This window comes from Lagopus muta, chromosome 3 (genome assembly GCF_023343835.1).
Source record: "Lagopus muta isolate bLagMut1 chromosome 3, bLagMut1 primary, whole genome shotgun sequence".
Lineage (NCBI taxonomy): Eukaryota > Metazoa > Chordata > Aves > Galliformes > Phasianidae > Lagopus > Lagopus muta.
The window spans coordinates 55,065,662-55,092,630 of record NC_064435.1 but is presented as its reverse complement, the minus strand read 5'-3'; the positions used below and the strand labels follow the sequence as shown (position 1 = coordinate 55,092,630).

The window sequence follows — 26,969 nt, the reverse complement described above, 5'->3', positions numbered from 1 at the left end:
AATATAGCAAGGGAGGAATTCAAGAACTGGACAGCTGAACTACAGTTTCAAAAGTCATCAACACATATGAGTGAACAAACAAATCTGAAAAGGCATGGGCACGTGTTCTTACATATTTTTCAATTCAGCAATAAGAATGGGATATTATAGATTCAAATACTTTGATTTCAACGTAGTAACTGCTAAATTAACGCATGTGGCATAGTATAACTTTAATGCATTCAATAGTGGTATTTAATGGCAAAGAAAATATTTATTATACAATAATCTTTCAAAGATTCTGTAGAATGCATAGGCCCTCCAGCTTGCACAGGGAAAGAATTTTTAAAGTGAAGTAAATGCCAGAGGTTTTTTTCCCAAGATGTATGCATCTGAAAACTATAAAAATGATTTTCTTTTTCTCCTCACAGACAGAACCAGAACACTGTACCATACAATAGGTTATTGTGCCTTTTTTGAATAAAGTTAGTGATTCTGATTCAGGGGGGTGAGAGCTGGGGAGATGTCAGTAGAGGAAAAAAAGAAAACAGAATTCACACTTGCATACATGCATCTCAATTGCAGAAACAAATTATGTATATAGACAGCTCTGATTTATTTTTTTTTTTAATTTAAAACTTTTACCAGACTAAAGAAGAAATCCTTACTCTCACTTCCTTAAAAGCAAAGGCAGCCTTTATCTACCTTTGTAATTTTTTTTTTTTGCTTTTTGTTTTTTGTTTTTTTTTTTTTTACTTTTTTGTTAAACATTATGGTCAAAAAATAAATTAAAAAAATATAAATTTTGTCTATCAATTCAGGCAACCCAAGATGTAGTGCTATTACACCACCTTGCAGCAATAGTGTATTCATTACTAAATACTCACTTCAGGGGGCAAAAGGCTAGATAAAACAAAAAGAAGAAAATGACCTAAAAAAAGAAAGCTGTATCAAAGATAAACAGCCCTTTCTATGGTGATGTTTGCTAACTAGCAACTCCTGCTAGAGATGTGGAAGATGACACTCTGAAATACTAAAATCTAGGGACAGAGGGAGGTGGGCAGAGTAAGCCTCCCTCCCAAGTCTGTTAGCCATGATCCCTTTAACATAAAAGGGACAGAATCATGGGCAAGGAGGAGGAGTAAAAAAAAAATTAAAAAAAGAAAAAAAGAAAAGGAAACAAAAAATGCCATGGATTAACATTGCAAGAATGAATGATTGCAGTGTGGAACCTGTATTCCCAACTAAAAGTATTTTTCCCTATCAAATGTCAGAATAACTACAAGCTTTTCAAATGCCAGAATCTTCGACAGATATCATAAAAATTTACTTAATGGATTCAATATTTCATATGTCAAAACATATTTCATGACAGTTAACTGAAATATTTTCTGTGGTCATTATATATTCAAACCTCCCCTCCCCAGAATATTGAGGCCTATGAGAATAGAGCTTTAGAGATTCATTTCAAGCAACTTTCATCCAAAATATTATTAGTCCTATTTTTTCCTTTACAGAAAAATGGAAAATCCTGAAACTCCTAGTATTTTTAATAAATATTGTAGAAATCCTCCTATTAGAAGTTTTACCCAATCCCTGAAATGGTTTATTAGTTCGTATTTCAGTAAAAGCTTTTCCTAGAGTCTTCCTACAATTTCAGGGCATATTTTTGCCCAAAGGGAGGTAAGAGGGTGAACAACAGAAAGAGGGGTCCTGGTAGGAGTTTGCTCGTTTAACTGATGGCATTTAAAGATATTTGATGTCAACCCGATACTGCAACTTCCTCATAGGTATGATGAATTGATGCTCACACACTTCTTTTTTTAAAAGGCCATTTTTAGAAGAACAAAATACTGAGACAGTAAGAAAGCCAAACCAACTTTCTCAAACACAAAGTAGTGTACAGACAATACAAGGCTTAAAAGAAAGATGTTTTGTTCTTTATTAGGTTTGGGGTTTTTTGTTTGTTTTTAAGATATCTGCTGCATAAGCATGTCTTTATCACACAGCTCTTCCATATTAGAAATTTATAATTAGGAAACTAAGAAATCATTTTTAGGATAGATGTAAATTCTTTAATTTAGAACACCAATGTTTTAACCATGATCATCTTTTTCAAACAGGCTATTTTAAAGGAATAAAAATCCATTGAACAAGTTTCATTGACTTTTACTTATGGTTGAATACACATGAAATGTGCTTTCAATGCATAAAAATCACAGTGGATAGCAGCAAAGGACTTGGGGGAAATTAAGGATAATTTGATCATTCACATTGTGATTAATCTGCACATTGATGAAAGATAGCTATTTCACACTTCTAAAAATAAAGTTGAGATCATTCTTTACAAAAAAAAAAAAAAAAAGGCCCCCAAAATACACAACCCCCCCACCCAAAACAAACATAAATCCAAATGCATTACCTTTCTTTTACACACAAAAATGAAATATTGTTATGGCAGCAAAAGATTTTGATAATAATGAAAGTTTGTAAACTGTAATTCAATCTCTTTTGTTGTTGTTGTTCCCAAAGTGCAAGATGCAAGATTCCCATAAGCTTTCAGTAGTGCTTTTCCTGTAAATAATCCTTCATTTTGTTTGGCAAAGGCAGTTTCTGAATCAGGTCTATTCTGGTGTACTGACGTATTACAAAACGACACAGGTATTGTAAAGAACGCACCTGCATAAACCGAGATACTGGATTTGTTAGTCTCACTGGATAAGTTGCAGATCCAGGCAATCGGGATCTTGAATAGCAGAAAGCTCCATTTTCAGAGTCCCTGATCGAATGTTCAATTAGGTCAACTATAGACGTATGCCCCTCCACATCTGGTTGTTCATAAAAGCTAAACCTACCATTTGAATGTTCAATTCTAGTGTGAAGTGTTTTCCCATGGGAACGAAAACTCAAACTTAAAAGATAACGGTCATCAGAACTGTCTCGAACAAGAAATGAGCCATCAGGCACATTAGCTAATTTTCCCTCTGCCTCCCAACGCGTAATGGGGCCCCAGTACCATCCTTGTTTTGCAAGTTTTTTCAGTTCTTCTGTGAGACTTGTCACAACCATAGGACCACTGTTCTGTACAGAATCATAAACTCTTCCAACTCCAGGGGCAGTGTTAGGATCAAAATTCAAATGGCAGCGCATACTTTCGGCCACATGGGCATCAGTGCCATTCAATCCATTAAAGTTCCTTTGGATTTGATTATTCTGCATTGGAGGTAGCAAAGGTGAAAGTGGAGGGACATCACTGTGATTAACTCTTGGACTTTGCAACATGACTCCTGTGGTACCAATCAACAAACCATTCACTGTCTGGTCCACAAAGATATCCGGTGCAACTACTACATCCTGATCCACTTGACTCTCTTCTTCATGGAAAGCATTTCCTCCCACTTGAGAAGAAACAGTTGAAACTTCCATGGGTGAGGAACTATCCAGACAGTAACTACGTGATCCTTCCAAAGGATACATTCCCTCATCTAAAGGCACAGTATACTGAATGTAGTCCTGAGGCATTAATCCAATAACTACAGGCACATGTTCATCAATATGAAGATGCAAGTCCCCATTCTGAGATTCCGTATTTTTTAATGCATTGTTTTGTTCCTGGAACACGTTTTCTGACTGCAAGTCATGGAAGTCCTTTCGAACACCATTCAGTGCTGGGCCTGGATTAGAGGAATGGACCAAGGCCTTGACTTTCACTTCCATTTTTATGCAAGTCTCTTCTGAATTTGTAGGTCGAAGGGGCCATGGAGTTGGACTGTAATGATGATTACGGAGGGAAGTGGATCTCAGAGGTCTTTGAGCTCGCACATCTTTGAAAGTTATTGGAGCAGATGACGAAGAAAAGGTGTCATCATCTGCAGAACTTCCAGATGGTGTGCTGCCTTTGCCTTTTTGCTTTTGTTTTGCTGAAAGCCTCCTTTTTAACGTACCCATTAAACTTTCACTTTTTGATCTATTTTTGCCTCCTTTTTCATCTTCACTATTGACTTCACAGCTAGCCAAATCTTTACCATAGCAGCTGCCAAACAGGGAGTCATCTTTTCCAAATTCACTTAAAGATGGCTGTTGAACCACTACAAAGTCACTTTCATCTTTACTTTTATTTAAGTTAAAGGACTTGCGAATTGTTTTGAGACTAATTTTCTTCATTATGACAAGTTACCACGTCTGGCTGATCAGCAGTGCTTGTGGTGATATAGCCCTAACACATGCAGAGCAGCTTCTGCTTCATTTATGTGTTTTATCCAGCCCTCATTTAACTTCAAGAGCCATCTCCTGGAAGCAAATAATAAAAAAAAAAAAAAAAAAAAAAATCAACTTCACAAAAGAAATATTTTAAAAATTATCAATAAATATATTTTTTTTCCTCTAAACAAAACAAAAATAGCAGCACTTGAGTAAAAGGCATCAAATAAACATATGGGAAAAAAGCTGACTTGGAAATCAATGAGACTCCAAAAGTGAATCTGTCACTGGTGCCTTGATTTCCACAACTTCATTCTGCTTTTATCATGCTATTTTAAAATACACACATATCACATATCACACGCACATATATAAAACTGTAAAGCAAAGAGACATCTCTTTCAGAAAGCATGTAAAAACATCCCCACAAAAATAACTGCAGAACATAAAATGATGTAAGATACAAATCCCAATAACAGTCACACATGCTTTAACACATACAGATTAAAGCATGATTAGTCACAGTCACACTTTTTTTTTTTTCTCCATAAGGTAGTAGAGCAAATGTCAGGTAATTGAATAATTACAGGAAAACTAATTCAAGTCAATGAAAATAGAAAGAATTTAACTGCAAAATAACATCTACTGAGAGAAAATAATGGAAGCCCCATCCCAAAGCTCTATAAAAAAAAATTATTTCCAAACTTTTAGACACAAAGGAGGTAATTCACAGGCTTTCATTGCCTAGTACTACTACTGCTGTTTAGTACTTCTGCCAAGACTAAGCGGACACATCTTCTCAAGTCCAAGGCAACTGTTCCACCTGGCATTTTCTATAGTCATGTGTACACATATGAACACACGCCCATAAGCTTGATTTTTCAGTTTCTTTTTCTTCAGCATTGACTAAACCAGTCAAAGAAGCAGTGCTGCAGAGTGGGGAGAACAAAGACAAGGAAAATAGAAGAGATTGGGAAGTTGCTTCTGCCTTGAAAGTACAGTACTTTTAGTAGCAATCATTATGCCACAAGCATACAATTACACAGCATGTTAGCAGAACAAACTGCAGCAGCAAACTTGGCCCCTGGGCTAAGTATGGCAAACTGAAAGAGACTATGAATCTTAAAATATATAGGTGGATAGACACAGGCAGAGAAAGAGAGAGTCATCTCCCTACTTTGAAGACAGACACCAATTTTCGCAGACCTCAAGAACACAAATCCTAAACAATCATATCAAAAACTAGCTAAAAGACAGTGAAAGGAATCTAAGGATTCTGAACTTTTTCTCATAAACAGCAGAAATGCTGAAAGCTTGATTTACACAGATTTGTATCCTAGCCTTTAATTCTTTACCATCTGCATCACACTACTCCAAAGACATGTTCTGTTTTTATAAATAGGAATTTAATATCTAAAATAATCTCAAAAGATAAATCTCTCTGGCAGCATATATACAGAAATGACAATGTTACACTTTGAGAATGACTACTGAATATGCTTGAACAAAACGTGTTCTACACTTATCAGTCTACTTTAACAGCTGATATTTTTAATCAAGCAAAATGCATGACTGCCCAAATTCTTGAAACTCTCTTTCTATACTAGTGATATTTGACAGTCCTGGCCGAAGCTCTCTGAAGCAAACTGAGAACACCAACAAATCAGATAAAGTCTCTAAACAAGTTTTATCTAAAATGAAATCATGGTACATTATGACATCTTACATGCTTTTTTATCAAAGACAGAAAAAGCAAAAGTATCATGAAGTCAAATACCCCAACTGATCCAAATATTCTTCATTTGTACTAGCAAATGAAAAAACTAGCAATTCTGCATTACATATATGTTTAAACAGTTCTCAATGTGAGATAAGCTAACATACTTGCAAGTATAAAATTTTTCACTGTCTGCATCCACAGAAGTTCAAACAGAAGAGCTCAGCATGCATCACTTCCTGGAATACATTAAAATGAGTTGCTGAATTTCATCAGAACTCTCAGCAATGCAGCAGCTTCACAAGTATTTTCTATATCACAAGAATTACAGCATCATTGAAGTCTTGCATAGATGTGCTCTTCCAGTGCCATCTGCTGTACTGTGCATTTAAGAAGTCTAACTAGAAATACATCTGGAAATGTTTCTGGCAGGTATTTGTAACTATAATCATGCTCTGGAACACATTAATGCACTGCAAAGCTTGGTTACTGTAAGCAGTAATATTTGGAACACTGACTGAAAGCAGGAGAATAATCAGACCCAGAAAAATAATGAAATATTAATGCAGACTAAAGAGTCAAAATGAAAGTTTGGCTTATCAACTTTCAACTCAAGCTCATTTCCAAATCCTTAAAATTATGCAGATTGATAAAACATAGGCATCCTGACTAACAGTATCAGGAATTACTATCCATTACTATCCATTAAATACCATGATCCTCTTTGTGCTATTAAAAATAATCAAACCTAAATATGTATACCTCATATTGAAGTGAAAAAAAAAAACTACCACCAACATATTAGTCAAAACATGAAGTATTAATGAACAGATACAAAGCTAAAGCTTTACAGGCTTCTTATCTTTGGAGTCAGTCATGTGCTCACATACTGCTATTACACTGGCACTAAATTTATGAAAAATTTTGAAAGCTAAAAGTAGCAGTTTGTGAAATCTAATTAGATGCTGCAAAATGGTTGCAATGACTAGCAGTCAAACACTTATGTCAGTGCATTGTATGCAAAAGTAGAAAAGCAAAAGTGATCATCTATATTTACATGGCCTTCAATCATTTCTTATCTATTTCACACTTCCAGATTAGATACACTCATTTCCTGAGACAAATGTCATGAAAAAATTCTGCCAAAAAAATACTACTACCAAAATAAAACAGCATTAACACTTAAGGATTGAGACAAAAAACACCATACTACAAATATACAGCACAATGCAACTTACAATTATGCCAAGAATTGCCAACTTTTTAATAAAAATATCATCAGTAAATTTTGTCTGGTATTATTAATCAATAGTGCTTCAGATAGCTTAAACTTTCCTAAAAGAGATATTAATCTGTTCATTTGTTTTCATAAAGTGAAATAGTATAGCATTTAACTTGATTTAATTTTTTTCCCTTGAAAAGTCTAGAGATAATTAGAATACATATAATATTTACACAGAATCACAGTAAGAACTGCATCATTTGCAACTTCCAGCCAAGCATATCTTACTTCAAAACATTTGGCGCAGCTGTGTATGGAGCTACAGTGAAGAGAATAACATTGACAGGGGCGGAACAATCATGAAAAATACAGATCTGGTGATTTATAAGCTCAACTTTACAAAACGAAGAGCTTTTCCACTATGAGACCCGTCAGGCATCAGAACACATTCCCCAGAGTTGTGTAATCTCTATCCTTGTAGGTTTTCAAGAGTCAACCCTATAAACTCTAAAGAAAGCTTGTCTGATTTCAGGGCTAAGGATGCTGAACTTGAGATGTCCTGAGATTTCTTTCAAACTGAATTATCTTTCAGTTCTATGACTTTAAATATTTTGTACTGCCTGAATTTTTATTAAACTTAACATTTTTTATGGACTTCGCATGAAAATCAATGTTTGAAAACACTTCGGAATTCCAACTTTCAGTGCAGTACTACAGATTCATTAATTCTAGTTTTGCTATTGCAAAAAGAAGAGGATTCAGCTTATAAAGAAAATGCAAACACTAGAATAAGCTGCAAATGTTGTACTGTAACAAGCTTCTTTGGAATCACACCGCATGAACCAAGTAACATGCTTCAAATTTATTACATTTTTAACAATTATTTTTATATTCATACATAAATACCTTTAAATAAAACAAACAAATAAAGTTTCTGCATTCTTGGGGTGTGACAAATACCAGATTTTCGTTACAGTAAGTGAATGAAACCTGCAGAAGTATGAAGTGTCACTCTCCTACTGTCCCTCAAACTCTTTCTAGAAAATACCCATCCATTATTTGGCAGGACATCTCAATAACAGCATCATAAGGAAACACAGATAATATGAGAAGTAGTTTGTAAATTCCTAAATATCTCTATATATTCCAGCATTCCTAAACCTTCTGACATAAATTACCAGGAAGTCATTTTGCATACATGTTCCCACTCTTTTCACTTCAACAATGAAATCTTTATATGGTTGGAAGTTATATCTTTATACCAGTAACAGAAAATATTGATTCAAGTTATTTTCTCCCACCTACTTGTAGTTTTAGTCATAGAGTTACATATAATATACTCATTAAAAGAAAAGAGAGACTAAATACCAATTTCAAACACCATCATTATTTTTACAGAACATTTTATTAAATACACTGTGGCAGCTTTCTGACTAGAGTTGCTACTAGCATATGGTGATGGTAAGGCTTATCACTTTCCTGATCTTCAAGTAAACTCCTACATTACATTGCTCTTTAAAAAGAAGACTCTTAAAATGAATTCATACAAATTCCACTATACGCTCTTATGTTGAAAGTTCAGACTACCTTGAAGACAACAAAATACAGTTTAGTAGTGTTCATCCATTACCAAGCAAATTACTATTTTCAAATGAGTATGAATTTTATGAAAGCTGATATCATCCTCTCTTGAATACCTGCTTTTTTCCTCAAGTACGAATAAACACACCTTCATATAGAACTAGAACAAGGTAAAGAACAGATAAAAGCTCAGTACTTTCTACTCATATAACAATTCAAAAATACTTAATGCTCCCAATTTTTAAGTTAACAAGGCAAAAACTTGAACAGAGTGTAGATAGTATAGACCATCTGTTTAAAAATCCACCTCCTATGATTCGAATAGCCATGGAAATTTCTGTCTGTTTCTCTGAAGGCCAATATAGCTGAACTGGTATTACACAGAGAAACCCTAACCTCTAGCAAAGAATAAGCAAAGTATGCCTTTAATAATAAGTGGAAAAATGAGGTAAAGTAATGAGGAAAAAACTGACAGAAAGAGACTTCTTCACCACTATCCATCCATAGAATTAACTTTACGCAAACCAGTAATGGAACCATTTACCTTCACTCCTAGCCCCTGTTGGAAAAGGATGTTTCTTGATCTGGAGATCTGGACTTTATTAATCCATGCTTGCAGTAAGTTCTGTTCGTCTTTCCCATATTTGGTTGCAGGACAGAATATTTCTATCTGATTGGTAATATTCCTCTGGGAAATTAGTGAGGAGTGTTAAATGGCATATTTGTATTACAGTTTATCTGTGTATATACAGTACTGTAACTACAATGATTGCATAACTACAATAGCCAAGGCCAGTTACTAACAATAAACATCTTTGCCCAAAGCTCTATCACCCTCACACAAGGATGGACTGGGCTTCACATCTGCTCTTGAGCTACCACAGGCACATTCATCCTGTACGCTAAACTGAAAACAGAGCTACCTAACATGAGGACAGAAGCCAGAAACCATCATCTCAAGATCAGCTGGGTGTCATTAGACCAGCACTGCCATGAGAGAAGTGAGCTCTGGGGAGGCGAGTGACCAGCCATCTCATTCGTTCCTGTTAAATCTTTCACCAACAGGTGGGCATCAACACCAAAACACAGAGCAAAGCACACTGCAGTTTTTCATACACTTGCTAAGAGTGGCACAAGTACCATCTTCCACTATTTCTTTTAAGCAGGCATTTGATAACATAGTATACTGCTAAAAAAAATTTCAAGCATGCTGAGAAAACACAGGAAAAAAAATAAAGCCCCAAGCTGGCTTTCAGACCCTCATGAACAGTGAAGGGAAAATGAGCAAACAAAAGTAACAGCAAATCAATTCATGCCAAATCAATAGAGAGAAAAAGTGAACCATTTCTGCTGAATCAAATGACAGAAGCTACTAAAGAAACCTGTTCTGCATAGCAGTTGTGCTTTCTCTGTTGGAAATCATATCCATCAAGTGCACATAAATCTTTCCTTTTCTTTTTCATGCAGAAGCAGACTAAGAATGAGAATAATGCTCAGTCAGGCTCAATTTTCATCTCTTGTTATTTTACCAGCCTGCACCAAACTGTCTGTCAGCAAAAATTAAGTTTAGTTTCATAAGCAAAGGTTAGATTTACCACAAGATGATATACAAGAATTTCAAGTAGAACTCCATCCCACTTCTTCCTGAGAGAAGGTATATATACCAAAACAATTCTCCTCTGTTGTAAGGCATGCTGGTACCCTCAGCTTGGTTACAGGGAAAACTTTATGCTTATCTAAGATATATACGCAATCCTCCTAAACATTAAAATAGCTATGTGAGGAGTCAGAGAAAAGTTGCAAGACTACAATGCTCTACTAACCAGCTTCTCATTTAGCTTCAAGGACCAATACCATGTTTTGTAAAAAGGAACAAGTTTTCAAACAAACTTGCTAAAAAGACCTGTGCCAAGTTACCTGTAGTAAACTGTACACTGGCTACAACAATATAACGCTTTGGGCAATGAACCTATTCTGCACCTTCTTATTTGAGAGCAAAAATAGTGTCTGAAATGAAAATAGCAAGAACTAAAGAAGGCAGGGAAGGATAACCAGTAAAAAAATACACTTCTATGCTTATTTTTATGGAAAAGTATACACGAATACTTGAATCAGAACATGTGTTGAAAAGAACCTATCCCATCATACAAATGTGGGCACCAGAAACTAATTCTTAACACAGTTTCTTCTTGAACCCAGATATGTATCAAAAGTAATTTCAGAAATACTATCTGACTATTTAAAGCATATGCCAGAAAGAAAGAAAAAAATCAACCAGAATATTCTCTCAAAGTGATTTTCTGGTCAGCATTAATCTGACTGTTCTTTTAATATTAATGACAAATAATATGATTGTGAGAAAGTCTTTGAATCCTTCTCAAAGAAGGAATGAAAATACTGAGATATGCAACAGCTGAACATTATAATTTGTTGGCTTGTATTGGTGATGATTTTCCTTTAAAAGTTTATCTTTTCAATTTGAGCTACTTCAAGATGGTGTTTCTCTTCTTGTAGAAATAGAGAACTACTGAAATAAGAACAAAACCTGCTGAAAAGGGCCACATGCCCACAGATATTTTGATGAGAACATAAAAGAGGTGCTGTGCATTATCTTTCACACATTATCAAAACAAACTTTCAGCTTCTCAAACCAAATCAGCATCACCAATCAACTTCACAAACCACCAGACATACTGAAAGGGCAATACAGAAACACACCTCCCAGTTAGTGCATGTACATGAGTGCCTCCATCCTCAAAAATACTCAAAAGGAAAGAAACGAGGGGCAAGAGGGGCAAGAGGAAAATCCAGGAAAGTTAACAGAAACACTACCATCACAGAAGTTCACTACACTTCTTGCCAGTATAAACCTACTTTTTATGTTGCTGCTCTCTCAAAATTAAGAGCTGCTAATTTGTAATAAAAATCACATTTGCCTGCCCAGTTCAGCTGGTAAGAAAATGAGTTGTAGTTTGAAATCTGGATGAAGTAGCATTTGTACACTATAGCACCAACCAAGATGTAAGACTGGCAATGACAACTATGCTCTTCTTAAGCACAATATAGGATACTCTCTTTTTGACAAGAAGAGATGAAAAACCTAAGAAACAAGTCAAGAGAACTCTACAGTCACATTCATTAAAAAAAAAAAAGGCATCAAAAAAGCACAAACACAGAAAAACGTCCTGTACAAATACTTTCCAGGTAGTAAAGTTACTTTCTAAATATTAAGGAGAAAAATCCCCTTTGTTGAAATACCCCAAGTTACTATTAATTAAAATAAGCTGAGTAAGACCATATTTTTCTTCAAGTAATAATCCAAATTTAGGCATCTAATAAACTCCACTAGTACGAAAAGAAACATTGTTATAATTCTAAGTTCCATCTTAAAAATAAATAAATAAATAAAAATTCTTATTCCGTGCAGTTTTAACATATGCAGCACAAGTTGAAACAAAAAAAGCTAAATCAAGCTTTCAGAATAAACAAATGGAGACCAATTGGAAAATGTACGACTGAAAAAATAAAAATCCTTTTTGTCCACCCTACCTACAATTGGAGGATCTTTGACTTAAGATTCCCACTCCTATTTTCAGCTCAGAAAAGACCACTTCAGCACTAGAAGATGCAAGCACACACACATACACAGTCAAACAGTAGTCTTACACCACTTTTTTTTCCTATTACTCCATCTTGGATCTTGCAACTCATTAAGGCTGGACCTGTGGCTTCAAATCAACCGCAGAGAGATTAGTTTCTGACTGGGGATGAAACATACTTTAAATTTATATGACCAAGTAGGCAGCTCTCTGAGATCTTTGCAGCTACCACCCTCACCACCTCTACTGTGCCATTTTCAATAACAGTAACAGCTTTCTTTCGTTAAAAGATACCACTATATCATCTCAATTTAAGTTAAGATAAAGCAATCCTTTATAATGCAGTTAACCCTCTACATAAATAGAAAGATTAAATCAACCCATTATGGTCTGAATGGAAAGAAAGCACAAGGCCTTGATTAAAGAAAGGAGCAAAAAGGTCTTTTGTATATAATGTTTAATGTTGTACAACATTCGTACATTTCACTTAAATCTCAAAGCACCGCAGAGGAGGAAGAAGCAATTAATAAGAGAGAAAGGGACTGACCTCTGCTTTCAGACTTTCTTTACTTAATTATCAGGGGGGCAAATACAATTTATTTGCTACAAGGCATCACAGAGATCTTACCCTTCTCCTTCAGACCACATAAAAAAAAGTTTAATCTCAATACAGCATAAATACTTGCCTCATATAAAAGCATTAATTTTCCACACAACTTAAAGACTTAATAAATTTCAGACTTGCACAGACTCCTACATCTGTTCTTTTAATTTTTAAGTGCATTAAATCTGTTGTTTCCCTTACTTTCTCAGTGGAAAATTCTAAAACAACACAGAATTCAGTTTCTATATATGGAAACAGCTCTATTCTATATATTCCTCAGCTGTGTGAAGTGAAAGAAATCTCATTTCTGTGTGTGAAATTCATGTATTTTTTCACTCATTGATTAAACACTTTTTTCCAAAATAATAACCAATTGTTTTGCTACAAATGCACATCATTAATAGAAACACAACATGCATAATAAAGTATATGTTACCATTCTGTCTAAGCCTGAATTACATTAAGTGAAACATGAAGTACCTGAGATGAAAATGCATTGGCTGAATTTAAATAAAAAGTACTTCTAGACAAGCCTTGATTTCCCAATCCTTGAAAAAATAAAAACTCGATAAGCACTGTTTTATAGTAACTTATGCAGACTATAGGTCCTACTCAAGAAACCGAGTTCCCTACTCAGTTCTTCAGAGGTTAGAGTTATATTCAATAAATTCAATACAGTTGGGTTTTGTCTTACTTTCTGTAGAAACAAAGCTTCAGCAGGTAAGGCTCTTTCTGTTCATATGCATCACATCCCCTTCAGGACTGCCAAAGTTTTAATCAGTACAGCACGTAAAGGGCATCTGAAGTGAGACAGCAGCCATTGCAAAAATTCATATATTCTTAGAAAAATAAAATCCAAGGCATGGACATCGCTAAATACAGGAAAAACTTCCTCTGGAGTTCGAAAGTTTGTATAGAACAAGGGAGGAAGCTCAGATTAAATAGTCCCAGTCCTCACAGAGCCATGCATTTCACAAAACTTTTTCACTATAACACAAAAAAATATTTAACTCAAAATATCAAGATATCACATACGTTAATTAGAAGCAAAAGTGATTTGTTATTGTGATGTAGTTTTTATTTCTGAGTAACAGACAAAACAAGAATGGTTTATGCAACACTGTATCAGTAATAATGAGAAATCACAAGAAAGAATATTAAAAATTGAAAACATTTTCTGTATAACATTGGTTCGAATTTTGAGGTTTTACTTCTGAAATCTGCTTGTTCCACTAGCAATTTTACTTTCCCCCAACTTGTAAAATGATCACTAAAACTATCAAAGACAACTTCTGAAACAACTTCTAATCATTTACTTTTCCTCTTAAACAGCAGTATAATGTGAAACATGGTTTTATACCCTTTTTCTGAGTTGTTTACATAAGGAAACATATCAAAAAATTTCATCAGGGCTCAAAGTTCAAGAACTCAGAAGTTGAGAAAAGCCAGAAGTTGCCTATGCAACTCTTTTCTGTCTTGCCTCATACAGAAAACAAAAACGCTTACATTAATTCTATTCTTCATCAAGCTTTGAAGTGTATGATCCCATAATTTACTTACAGCATACTAATTAAACTCCAAATTCCAGAGCTCACAAACAGAATTATTGGCTTAATTAAGGATTTTTGCTGTCTCTATATCAGACCCTTAAATGTTAATGCACAGGCATTCAATGCTCCATTCAACACTTACTGAGCCAGAACATGCGAACTCAAGTTCCACTGTTTTAGATGGATTCATAAGCTGACTAACAATGTATATGCACCAATGGGACAAATTCAGGTGATTTAATTCCAAAACCTGAATTCTGAACTTTAATGATGTGATTCGAGGCAGGGAGAGTTTGACTTGTAGGGGATCTTGAACAACTGCCTACTTAAAACTGAAATCTCCCTCATATCTCCATGAAAGTATATAATGTCAACAGAACAAAATGAGCATGACTCAAGTACTTGATTGCAGCAGCAAGTTGTCACCCACTAAAGGAGATCAATTAGTTAAAGCCTGTGGAGCCTTTCAGGAATTTGCTGACAACACAGAAATAAGCAAGAACAGAACTTTAGGTTTCATCTTTCTGATGTACTCAACCTTTCAGGATAGCTTCTACTGTTGTCCTCTATTTAGTAATGATTCAACTTTCTGACATTCTGTTGAATTCTGAAGTCTTTAAAGAAAGTAAACTCAGACAAATAGGCTGACAATATTCATCTCTAGAGTTTAAACTTTATATGAAACAAGCACATATTATGCTAACTGGTGTCTCCATCGAGACAGAGCATTCTCACAGTTCCTACCACGTTCTGCTTGTGACACTACAGATCTGAGGCTGACGGCCTGCTTTCCAAAAATACAATTCAAAGCAAAGTACATTTTGACAAATTGCAAAGGTCAAAGCTACAACCAGCCTAATCTAAAATAGATTTAAAGTATCTGATTTTCACCCAAGCTAAGATTTTTTTCACCATATGTGACTCCCCCAAAACTCAACAGGGATTGCAAGTACGTGGGGCACAGAGGAGTCAGGTTCCTTACAAGCCCACAGAAACTAAGACCGTATAGTTAAGATATTGTTAATCAAAAACCCTCTCCCCTACACACTCAAAGCTGCTTAATCAAGGAAGTGCTCAAACACCAGAGATGCTTTTTTGTTTCTGTAGTTTTAAACTAAAAACTCTTTAGCAGCCCTTCACTTTATTTTTGCATACAAACGCAGTACTCTATCTGGGCAAAACTGTACCTAGGCCTACTTCATGGCTATGCCTTGCTCCTCAGGCATGTTCTGAAAGGGAAACATGAAACTGGCCTGTCATCACCTCACAAAATCACGTCAAATAAAATATGAGCACAAACACATTTTCTTCTGGGCATCATGAGAAATGGATAAGCTATTGCAATATATCTCTGCACATCACAAAAAGAATTTTGCCCCATGGGAAAAATCAAATGACAAATTCTAGCAACCTGCAGAGCAGTCCTAGGCATGATGGAAGGGAAATTCTTAGTTATTCTTCTTTAAGATATTCTGCTGTGAAGAAGCAGTTTAAGAAAGACGAACTGGGCCAGAAAGTCAGTCTGTGTATGTGCAAACAAGGGAAGTTTTGGGTAATTTTGTATTTAATCTTGTATTGTAGAGAAATGTTGCCCTGTAGAACCTAAGCCCAACGTAGTTCACCCACAATATAGAACAGTCCACAATAAAGAACAGTTCAACAAGATGCTTCACTCAAACTTCTGAATCTGTTCTTAATGCAAAAGAGTATATAATGCAAGTATAAAGAACTCAGTCTTGCACACAGTTACATTAGCATCTCATTTCTATTCTGAACACCCATGCTACTCAGCAAGATGCAACCCAACTGAGAATAATATTGATTTGTTTGAGGCTCTGAAAGTACCTAAAAGGAGGGAAAACTTAATTCAAGGAAAAGGTTTGCATACAAAAACATTTTTCTAATAATCTTATAATTTCTTCCCAAGTAAATAAGATTCACTCTGTTTCTCTCTTTCCTTCTTTCCTCCTATCTACACATAGTAGTTATCAGATTCTTAAATCCATCTTCATCACACTTTTAGGTATCAAGATTTTAAGGTTGAAAGAACCACAACACATAGAAAAATATAATGTTCATCACTCCATAAGTATCCTACACAATCTTCCTTGTTACACACAAATGATAACATTAGCAGTTAATATTACAAAAGGGGGTTAAAATAAGAATTTTGGTTTAAAGATAAATATTTAAGATGAAAGTCCTTTTCTCCCCCCCAAATAAAGTAATGATGACTTCTTTCAAGTGACTTCATAGCTTGTGTTGATAACCAAACTATAACATTTCCCATTACTTCTAAATAAAACCATTTGATTTTTATGGGCAAAGACAGTAATAAAATCTCCTACAAACTGCAGTCATCACAAGCTAATATAATACAGAAGCAAGTTACTTCAAAAAGCTGGAAAAAATCATTTTAGTTCAGTTTTCGAAAAACTATGGTATTAATTAGGTTTAGTTTACCAGGCATATTCTGTAAGTGGAATAAAATCACTGATGAGAGGTGAGAAAGACCAAATTTAATCTGCCTTTCAACAATCTGAAAATAAATCCAAGAATTCCTGTTGTTTGAAAGAAAAAAAATTCCCCCCAGTATTTGTTCTTACTTAATTGCTTATTATCAAATTTGATAGTTTTATGATATTTAATAAGTACACAAAATCTCTATTGCCTGCATCTTCACTTCTAACTACCCCAGTAATCATATTAAGCTCTGAATACAATCAAATTTGGTGGCATTTGAGGGGAGGGGGAGAATCCTCACTCATTCTTTCAAAACTCAAAGCACATGAACGGCTGTAACATAGCTAATCACATTCTTCACATTGTGCCTTGACAAAGCAATATTTAAGTAATACAGCAGTAATATACGAAGCTTCACTTGCAGATTCTGAAAACATTTCCAGAATCTTCGGAATCAGAAAATGTTTCATATGAGGCAACTAAAGAAAGATCATGTACCATCATGTTTCTTAGAGTACTGCACGTACAAACAAAATGGAAGAAGTCTCATAATTCTGTTCTCTTTTCCACCGTTAAGATTCCAAATTGTTTTTCTTCTAATCTTCGTTCCAATATATTCTGTTTCTAATATCCCCAGCATTTTTTTTTGGAGTTTCCATGATTGATAAGCTAGCCTGTCAGTTACTAGACAACACTAAGACAATTTTAAATCTTTATGTTTAAGAAAGTTTTAAAACTTTATGAAAGAATTAATCCTTTGGAATGGGACATTTGAAAATGATCCTTCTAAACTGTCATAGTTATTTCATTAACTGTATATTCCCTACTTAAAAGTAAAATTGGTACATTTGTTAAAATACGTATAGAACATTATGTCAGGATTGTTTTCACCCCAAGTCTAGCCAAGTCTATACACAGAATGGTGAACACTATCTGATACCATAACCAAGCCTCTTACAGATTCAGTTAATGAAAGAAAATCAGGGCTTATTTACAGGCAAACCGAGAAGAAGGAAACAAACCAGAGAATGTGAGAGGACTTCCTTCTTGCTGCTTAAAGACTGGGAGATCCTCAGTCAAGATGAGACCCAAGAGAAAAATTTCCTCCTCATAAAGTGCCTCCTGTAAGCATGCAGCTGCTCTCAGAATACAATCTGGCAGAAGAGCCTGGATGTGTTGACCAGAAAGTGCATCCTGACTGTTTTTCCAAGTTCTTAGGACCCAGCGCAGACAGTAATCCAAGCTCTGCATTTGGGAAAATAAGAATGTAAAACACAGCTTATTTAAAATATTTTCCCTCCCATTTTCAGTGGCAGAAGGCCCAATAAGAACAAACAGTAAAGTAATTACCTTTTTCATGATTTATAGCTTGGCCATATAAGAGTAACAGTAGAAATGGCTGTCTTCAAAGTACTGTCAAATACACAAGGTAAACACACCTGTAGAGAGTATTATCTCCATCTAATGTCAAAAATTTTATTATTTTGTTTCCCTTAAAAAAGAAAGTAAAACATTACATAGCTTTTCTAAATTGACAGTCCTTTTCAGCCTAGAGTGGAAAAAAAACACTGCACAACTAGTGCATTGACTAAAATAGGAACACGATTTTTACTGCATGGGTAAAACTTCTTAGCATTTTTTTTTTAATGAAGACCCAATTTGCCAGAGTTTAGGCTTTTTACAAGACTGCACCAGATCTGACAGAGTTTAGTCTACATGCAAATTCTGTGATTTTGGGTCAAAACTACACCCTCTTAATTATTCATAGTTAAGATCTTTTTTTTCTTTTTTCATGTCCCATCCAAACCTACACTGCAATAATCAGCAGTTAGAAACATCCTGCTATGGACAGCACATCTGATGGAGAAAGAATATCTTCGTTAAAGTTTTTAGAGAGACACTGTTTTGTCCTGATGCAAACTGGAAAGCTCTCAGGTTGGTTGTTGTTGCATTGATTTTTTTGTTTGTTTGTCATTACTGCCTGGGGTTTATTACTGTTGTTGTTAGGAAATATTCCACACAGTTCTAAATAAGCTGATTTTTTTTATTTATTTATTTTTTTTTTTAAATATTGAGTGTCAGCCCAGTAAAGATCAATTTATGAGCAGACATTTAACTCAATGGCACTGCTCACAATACAATATGTTTAGCTTGCACTTGAAGAACTGGAGTGTTAAACTGAGGAACTTCAAATTGGTGTATAAATTCTTATATGCAGGACCAAAGATAAAGTTTTCATTGTCTATATGAAATAACATGCTGCATGAAATTTATACAAACACAAAGTCCTTAAGATAGCTGTCTCCAGAGTGAGGTCAAATTTCTGCAGAGCCAGGAGTAGAGGAGCTCTGCTGCAAAAGCTAGCTGAGCTTGAAATTTCAAGTATGGAGAAAAAAAAAAAAAGGGAGACATATATGCACACAGAATCTGCCTTTTCCTCCTGTTCTCTCTGGCATAGATTTAAACTTATGTACACTATAAATAAAATAAATGTGTTAACCCAATTAAAAAATGAAAATAGATACGTACATTTCAATGTTCACACACTGTTTTCCACGATAAACCATTTAAAATAACGCAAATTCCAAGAAGCATCTGATTTTGTGGTATGCAAGGCTTCTGATTCCCTAATGACACAACTCCCCTTCATTTTGTTCTCTTGAACATCACTGAACTACATTTCAAACAGCACTACAACAAATATGATTGGTCAGTATAGAGTCTTAACCTTTCAGCGAGGGACTGAAAAATATTTACATTTTCATTTATTTTCCCAAGTTACTAGATTTTTGCCCCAAACCATGCCAAAGACCTATGACTAATCCCTAATTATTTCTCAACATTATTTATTACTAACCAAATACTCTCTTTTCTAAAGCCAAGAAAAGGAGAAAAGTCAAAGTTTCAGAACGCATTGGATCAGAACTGGTTTCTTTGGTGGTTTTTTTTTTTTTTTTTTTTTTTTTTTTTTTTTCCACCTCTGTTTTCCACTGAAAAGAGAACAGTGAATAGGAGGGGGAAAAAGCCACTAGACACCCACCCTACAGTGATCCAGGCGAGATCTTAAATTCAGCCCAGAGACTTTACCTCTGAATGCACAAACCGACTATTCTGGAATCAGTCTCCTTGGGCTGACCAAAATTCCAGCCTGCAAGCCTTTCCCAGTGCAAGTTTCATCAAAACCAATATGCTTGCACAAACAGCTTCTGTTCAGTGAATCCAGTGAGAATTCTTCAGTCACAGAGTTCTCACCAGCATCTGAAAGAAGAGTGTCATCCTGAAAAGCTGCCTATCCTGTTTTTGGAATGCAGCTTCTACAAATCTCACACTATAAGGCACAATTTCTGGAATCGAAACCTCTTTACCTGATGCCACTGGTCTGTATTTCTGTATTTCAGTTATTAAACTCCTAATCTGATACCCAATCACCAGCCAAAAGAGTAGGTAAGGGATTCTGAGAGTATTAAAACCCTTTACCAATGTCAGAAACACAGTTAATACCATAGCTTGTAACTGCCCAGTCTTGTAGCACTTCCCAAGGCCAAGTCTGGGGATTCTCAGAACCAGAAGGACAAAAAGGAAAGCAAGCTTCACCACTATTTCAGAGACATCTTGGGATCAAATATTCTTCAGAAACATTTGGAATAGCCTACTAATTTATTCTCGACCTTTTTGAGGAATACAGACTGCTTTAGAGAAGAGAAAAAAAAAAAATCACCTACTCAAGACTCCTACAAACTGCTGTTTTAGCAGATTTACCACAGAACGTCAAGATTAATTAAGAATAAAACTACTCAAGAAAAACAAAGATCACGCACTGTAAAAGGAAGCCTGACTAGAATCTCATTTTCAACAATTTTGTCATCGAGAGTAACAGTCTATGTATTGTTTTAAGTAATGCAGAATATCCCTGAGGAGCAATAACTAAAGCTTTACCTCTACGGTTTCAAATGCTAAAATTTATCCATTTATGTGCTAGCTACATGTATCACATCAACTTCAAACCATCAAAACCTTACACAAGTCTTCTTGCAGATCAGTATCTAACTATGCAAGTTAAATAATACAAATACAGCTGCTGATTATATACTGCTTTGGGAAGCAAAGAAAAATACCACATATCTGTACAGTTTACCTAACAATACTCGTAGGTTCATTTTCATTGTTTAATATTTTTTTTTTTTTTTTTTTTTTTTTAACTAGAGGCCACTTAACAAGCTATGCAAGAAAAAAAAAAAAAAAAAAAAAACCTAACATCTATTTATACCTTCAATGCCAGAAAAAATGGCTCTCATCCAAAACGGTTTTACAGCAGTTTACAGCAGAATTATTTGGTTTTTATAACAAAAAGCACACATACCTTACAAATCTAAGATTTTCTAAAGCTGCCAACTTACTTGTACTTACTGATGAAAAAGAATTTTTCATCAGAATACAAGAAACCTCATCTGCTCTGTGTGCCTGATGTATACATAATAGGAAGCAATGTTTGGAAAGCAGCAGCTGGACAGAAATACCTACACAGGACATCTTTAGGTTGAGGTTTTGTGCATGCAAGACAAACATTTTCCATATACCTTCAACATAGTTTTAATGTCAGAGGCAGAAGAAGACAGCTAATTTACTTGCATCCTCAATAACCAAATGAAGATTTATATTTAACTTGAACAGTTTTCTTGGCAACATAGCATCCAAGGAACAACTTCTTAGGTAATAATATGGCTTACATCCTTGTCATAAACGAAACCAACTGAGCTCCAAAGAGTTCGAAGTGTTATATGAATGATTAAGGAAACAGAAAAGAGACACTATTTTATCTCAGTATTTTCCAGAACAACAAAAACAAGAAAATAATTATGGCAAAGAACACTTTATTTAAAAACAAAAAGACAGTAATTATCTGTTCTTGAATCCATATTACAGTCTTTAGTGAATAGTAATCAGATTTGTAAAGCCATACACCTCAAAACTTGCTGAAGCTATCTGGAGCTGCAGATGCTTATTCCTTGCATGCTCATACATGACAGAAAAGTCAGAAAACCATGAAAACTGTTACAAAAAGAAAAAAAAAAAATCTGGAGTAACTTAAGTAAATCTAAGAGTTCAATTTTTAACACTGATGTGAAAGTTTTAATTCTGACAGTAAGCAGCCTAAGTCAGAATCTGTATTATGATGTCTTTTTAATATCAGTCTATGCAGACTCTAGCAAGGCTTGCACAACTTTATATATTTAATATATTAGACAACATTTCACATATAGCCAGCTTCATATTTGCATCCAGGGCAATAATTCACAGCCAGTTACTTGTGGGTCTGGTTTTAACTACTAGAAGAGGCTGAATTAGGTGAGCCATCTTTGTTTTATTATTCTTATCACAGAAAATCACAGAAATTCATTTAATGTATACATACATGTTTTGATTTGGAATGCAATTATTTTCAGAGAAAAACAGAAATAACAATAGCAGAAGGGATCTACTGATCACCATTTATCTTCAGGGTCTGTCATATTAGAAGCATATCTATCTCAGTGGAACGAAGCTGCTTTTTAAACATGGATAGTGAATATTCTATTAGAAGCATGATCCCCTTATTTTTAAATAACATAGCACTGCACATATCCTGTCATCTGATATTGTCAATGAAAATTTTCAGGATTTTTTTCCTTTTGAAGGATACTTCACTTTTCCATTAAATGCAAATACACTGGGATCCACACAAGCCCCTCATAAGGAAGGCTCACAAAAACTTAGGAACTTTGTATCAAGTACATTTACGGTCTTCTGAAGGCTTATATGTATTTCCAGAAAATAAGCATATATTTTTAAAAAATGGAATGAAATTAGATTTTGGCACAAGCATAAGGATGAGGAAAATTACTAGATATTGCTGTTCCTCTTTAAAAAAAAAAAAAAAAAAAGGAAGCAAAGTTCTGTATTTCTCTTAACACTCCACTGAAATATACAGTCAATTTGCATAAGAACTCTACTCTGTTTTTCAGTCCCCACCCTACCCAATTTCCACTCAATAAACTTCAGTACTTGCACTCACAAGTTAAAGTGTATTTACTTTTATAATATCTGTAGTATATTTTCCTCCATGCAGCATCACAAGCCTTTCTGTTTTGTTGCTAGCACACATTAAAGCCCTACCAACAAGCCGAGACACACCAGCAAAGATCAGTCTCCTTTCCATTTACTTCTCTATCATTCGCCTCCCTATGGCATGTTGTACTACCAAAACAGCACTACATAGGCCCAGGGAGGAAGTAAAGTAACAGCAAACATGGCACATAATGAATTCCCCTGAACTATGGCCTCAGTTTTGCCAGCAATGATGCAGCAAATATGTAGTCAATTCAAGGCAATACTACTAGAACAAGTCTTTCAGACACCAATCCTCAAGTTACCCTACAAATACAGAAGTTTTCATAAAAACATAAAGAAATTAACATGCTTCTCAAGAACTCTTGATTAAGAGTCCACTCTCTCTCCACCTCTTCACTGCATTAAGCAGAATATTGTGATCTACCTGCACAGCAATGGGGACCAAGTTGTTATTTTGTCCAAACTTCCTCTTCTAGGCCTAACTCAAAGTATCTGACTGACCCACTTCACAACCTAGGAAGAAACAAATTAACAGCATGGTAAACATCAGTAACACCAGTATCTTTTTCATATTTTACTGAGTCAATTTTTAAGATTATCCTACATTGTATCTTACGCTACAAGAACCCTTAGTTGAAGGTATCTAGCACCATAAAGACCCTCCCGAAAGCTTGGGAAACAATACAGCGCTTCTTCTCTACTGATCTATAGCAAGAAGCTTCTGGGGATGTTAGCAAATGCACATATCCACATAATACTACAACAACTCATACTTTTAAGGTTTAATTTCATTGAATCTTAACTGCTGGGGGAAAAAACCCAACAACATCTATTTAAATCTCAAAAGTCAGGGAATAGGTGCTTGATTCAAGTGTACATAACAGGTGAGCCTGCTCTAAGTGAAAGTTCAGTTCTAAACTTAGTGTGATGCTGCATAATAAGAAATATACAATAGAAGTGAAAACTTCGTTAAAGGTTTTCTTCACTAAAGTAAGCACTTCGAAAAAGCTGAAATCTGTCTTAGTAAGTTAGGCAGAAAAGCATGAGCTACAATTACTCTCTTGCTGTGAAAGACTCCAAAAATACCTAGATATTCTCCGGTGGTTTACATTTTCCAGCCAAGCTAGAGTAATTTATCTCATAACTATGCCAAAGCTTACATATTTTCTACAATCCAAGGATGGGCTAATTGACGTGAAACAAAAATAGCATCCAGCCATGGCAGAAATGCAGAAGGATTATTCTTCAAGTACTTCTATAGAAATCAGCTCCCTAAGACAGGAGGCCTGCAGCAGGCATTTTTAACTACAGGTGTGCTAAGAGGTTGGACGTGGTGTAAGCATTACTGGCAGGCAGGAAAGAGGGGTTGAGACCTCATCATGAAAGGGCAGAAGAATATAGTAACTGGAAGAGACACTTTCCCATTCCAAAGAATATTCTACTGCTAGTGCCTTCTTAACAGAGTAACCTTCTCTGCAGAAAAATACTATCCTGCAAATTATCATGGTTCTAAAAATATGGGGAGAAATGATGAAAGAACGAAGGAAAAAGAAAGACATTGGAAGCATCTCACATCACAGCAGCATTCTCTGCATCTCAAAAGTTCAGGGTTTTGGAAAGGTCTTTCTTAGACAACAGATTGGCAAAAACCAGAACCAGTTGTTTCTGACCAAAGCTACACCATTAGGGAAAGAGAATGGAAGAGGCAGTTTAAAGAACAATAAAAGCTAGTAAAGTTTCTGTTTGTTTACCTGTTGTTTGGATTTAAAAAAAAATATATATATATAAAAATCTTAAGCTTTTTAAGCCTTTTAGTGCTGCCTGTCTCAGCTAGCAGTGCTTCCCTTACCCCTTACACAGCCCTTAGCATACCCTCAGTTAACAATAACATGACATTTACAGCTTCACCTTCCGCGAAGCTCCTTCACAGTGCAAAGCCCCGACAGCAATAGTACAAAATGACACCCCTGGCGACCTGCCCAGCAGCAGACCCTTGCAAACCTAAAAATGAAGGCAGATGGATGTGGAAAGGAAGCAGCCTAATTCGGCCGCCCCCCGGTCACGGCACAAGGCAGCTGCATGAGCACTGGGGCAGCGGCCCAGGGGAGGTGGGCGCAGGGCCGCGAGGAGGTCGGCGGCGTCCCCTCCTGCCAGGCGGGGGCTGTGCAGAATCCCCGCGGCCCGGCCCGGCTGCTCCCTGCCCGCCATGCAGGCCGCGCCGCAGCCCCGCTGCCTCCGCAGGGCCTGGCGCCGCCGCGAGCTCGGGGCGCCGCGCAAACAAAGGCAGAGGAGGCCGGGGCTCGGGATGAGGGATGCGGGCAAGCTAAGAACCGCACCGTTCCCATCCTGACTCTCCATCGGCTGCCACCGAAGGAAAGAAGAAGGGAAAAGAGTGGGGGAAGGCCGTTGCCCCGGGGACGCTCACCCAGCGGAGGCCGCGGTGTCCCGCTCGCGGCGCGGGCCTCTCTCCGGGCACCTCGGCGGCGCGGCCCGGCCTGAGCCGGCATCCGTGCTGGGCGGCGAGCAGCCTCTCCGGGCGGCGGAGCGGACTCACCGAGGCGGAGGAGGAGGAGGAGCTGGCGTCGCTGTTGCTCTTGCGGGGCCCGGCCCGGCTTCGGCTCGCTCCCTCCCTCCCTCGCCGTGCCGCCGCCACCGCCTCCCTGTTCCTGGCGCCGCCGCCGCTTCCTCCGCCTCCTCTGCCCCCACCCCTCCGTCCTCCGAGGGGCGCACGGGGGTGGCGAGCCCGCGATGGCCGCCGCCTGCTTCAGGCACGGCTCCGCTGGTGCGGCCGCGTACGGCCCGGGCCGCCCGCCCTCCTCCGAGCCCTTCCTGCACCTTCCCGGCCGCCCGCTCCACCGCCTGTCCTCTGAAGCCCGGGCTCCGCTCTGTTCTGCTTCCCCTGACTCCGATCCGCCCCCTCTGTGGCCGCAGGGCTCCGAGGGAGCTGCGCTGGGGCCTTGTGAGCCCCCGGCCCTTTCCTCCCCGTCTCTCTGAAGGCTCAGCCTGGCTGTTGCAAGTTCATAAATAAAGTTCGTAGCGAGCTCCTTTTTGTCAGTGATGAGTGTTGCTGTACTTCATCCTCTAAGGGATTCTTTTCTGCCCAGCCCCAACTGCTGCCCCTGATCAGGAGCTCCCTGCCAGGCCCGTGGGTGCGGGAAGCTTGGCTGCTCCCCTCCTGTCCCATTTTGTCTCGATGTGCAGGAAAAAGCATTGTTGTGTGTGACGCTGCTTCACAGATTGCCTGGAGAAGAGTGCCGCTAAACTCCAGCCACATCAGCTGTGCCTTAGGAACTCCAGCCAAGCAGGCTGCTTGCTTGCTCTGCTGGTCCTTCTTTAAAAATAAAATGCCAAATAAAGAACAACAAAGTAGTTCCTAGTTTAGGATGCGTGAGACTGGCAGAAGCGACAAGTGAGGGGGTGAAGAATTCAAATGTGTGGACAATATGGATCTTAGAAGTTGTGGAAAGTAATATTTGCTGACTGGTGTCTAGCTGGTGAAGTATTACTCTCTAAAGCGATTTCATCCTTCATTTCCTGCTTGTGGTTTTTAACTGATGCAAATATAGACTTTGATTTTGTGAAGATATGCATAACTTACTTATCTATAAGAGTCGGTGATATTATTTGTGTGACTTTTTACTCACCCACTTACCTCATACGGAGTTTAGAAAGTAGTCACTGAAACTCACGAGGCTGTGAGAGTATCCATACACGTTCTGCCTGAATTGTTCTGCTGAAACCAAGGAGGTTTGTGGGCTGAGGTCTGAGAGTTGCTTAATTGCCTGAGTTATCTGAGGTTAGGATGTATCCTGATTGCATTTATATTTTTGTGTCTCAGATGTTTAAGGAGTGTCAAAGAATTTTCTTGAGTCTCATCCGAGAGTTCTATAGTTCTTTATGTGTCTGATTGTCCGCACATGCTGGCAGACTACAACAATTTCAGGTG

At 36.9% G+C, this 26,969-nt stretch overlaps 1 protein-coding gene across 5 annotated transcripts; it reads right to left on the bottom strand.

Moving 5' to 3' along the window:
* Window positions 1–685: 685 nt before the first annotated feature.
* SOCS6 (suppressor of cytokine signaling 6) lies at window positions 686–26,448 on the bottom strand. Of its 5 annotated transcripts, none has more exons than XM_048940753.1 (3): window positions 25,449–26,448; window positions 23,448–23,536; window positions 686–4,269 (listed from the first exon to the last, which is right to left on the bottom strand). In XM_048940753.1, the coding sequence occupies exon 3, from the start codon at window positions 4,141–4,143 to the stop codon at window positions 2,539–2,541; it is 1,605 nt and encodes a 534-aa protein (XP_048796710.1). In that variant the 5' UTR covers window positions 4,144–4,269; window positions 23,448–23,536; window positions 25,449–26,448; the 3' UTR covers window positions 686–2,538. The 5 variants fall into 5 exon arrangements, with proteins under 5 accessions (XP_048796710.1, XP_048796709.1, XP_048796707.1 ...); XM_048940752.1 differs by lacking the exon at window positions 23,448–23,536 and adding an exon at window positions 17,938–18,160; XM_048940750.1 differs by lacking the exon at window positions 23,448–23,536.
* Window positions 26,449–26,969: the final 521 nt, after the last annotated feature.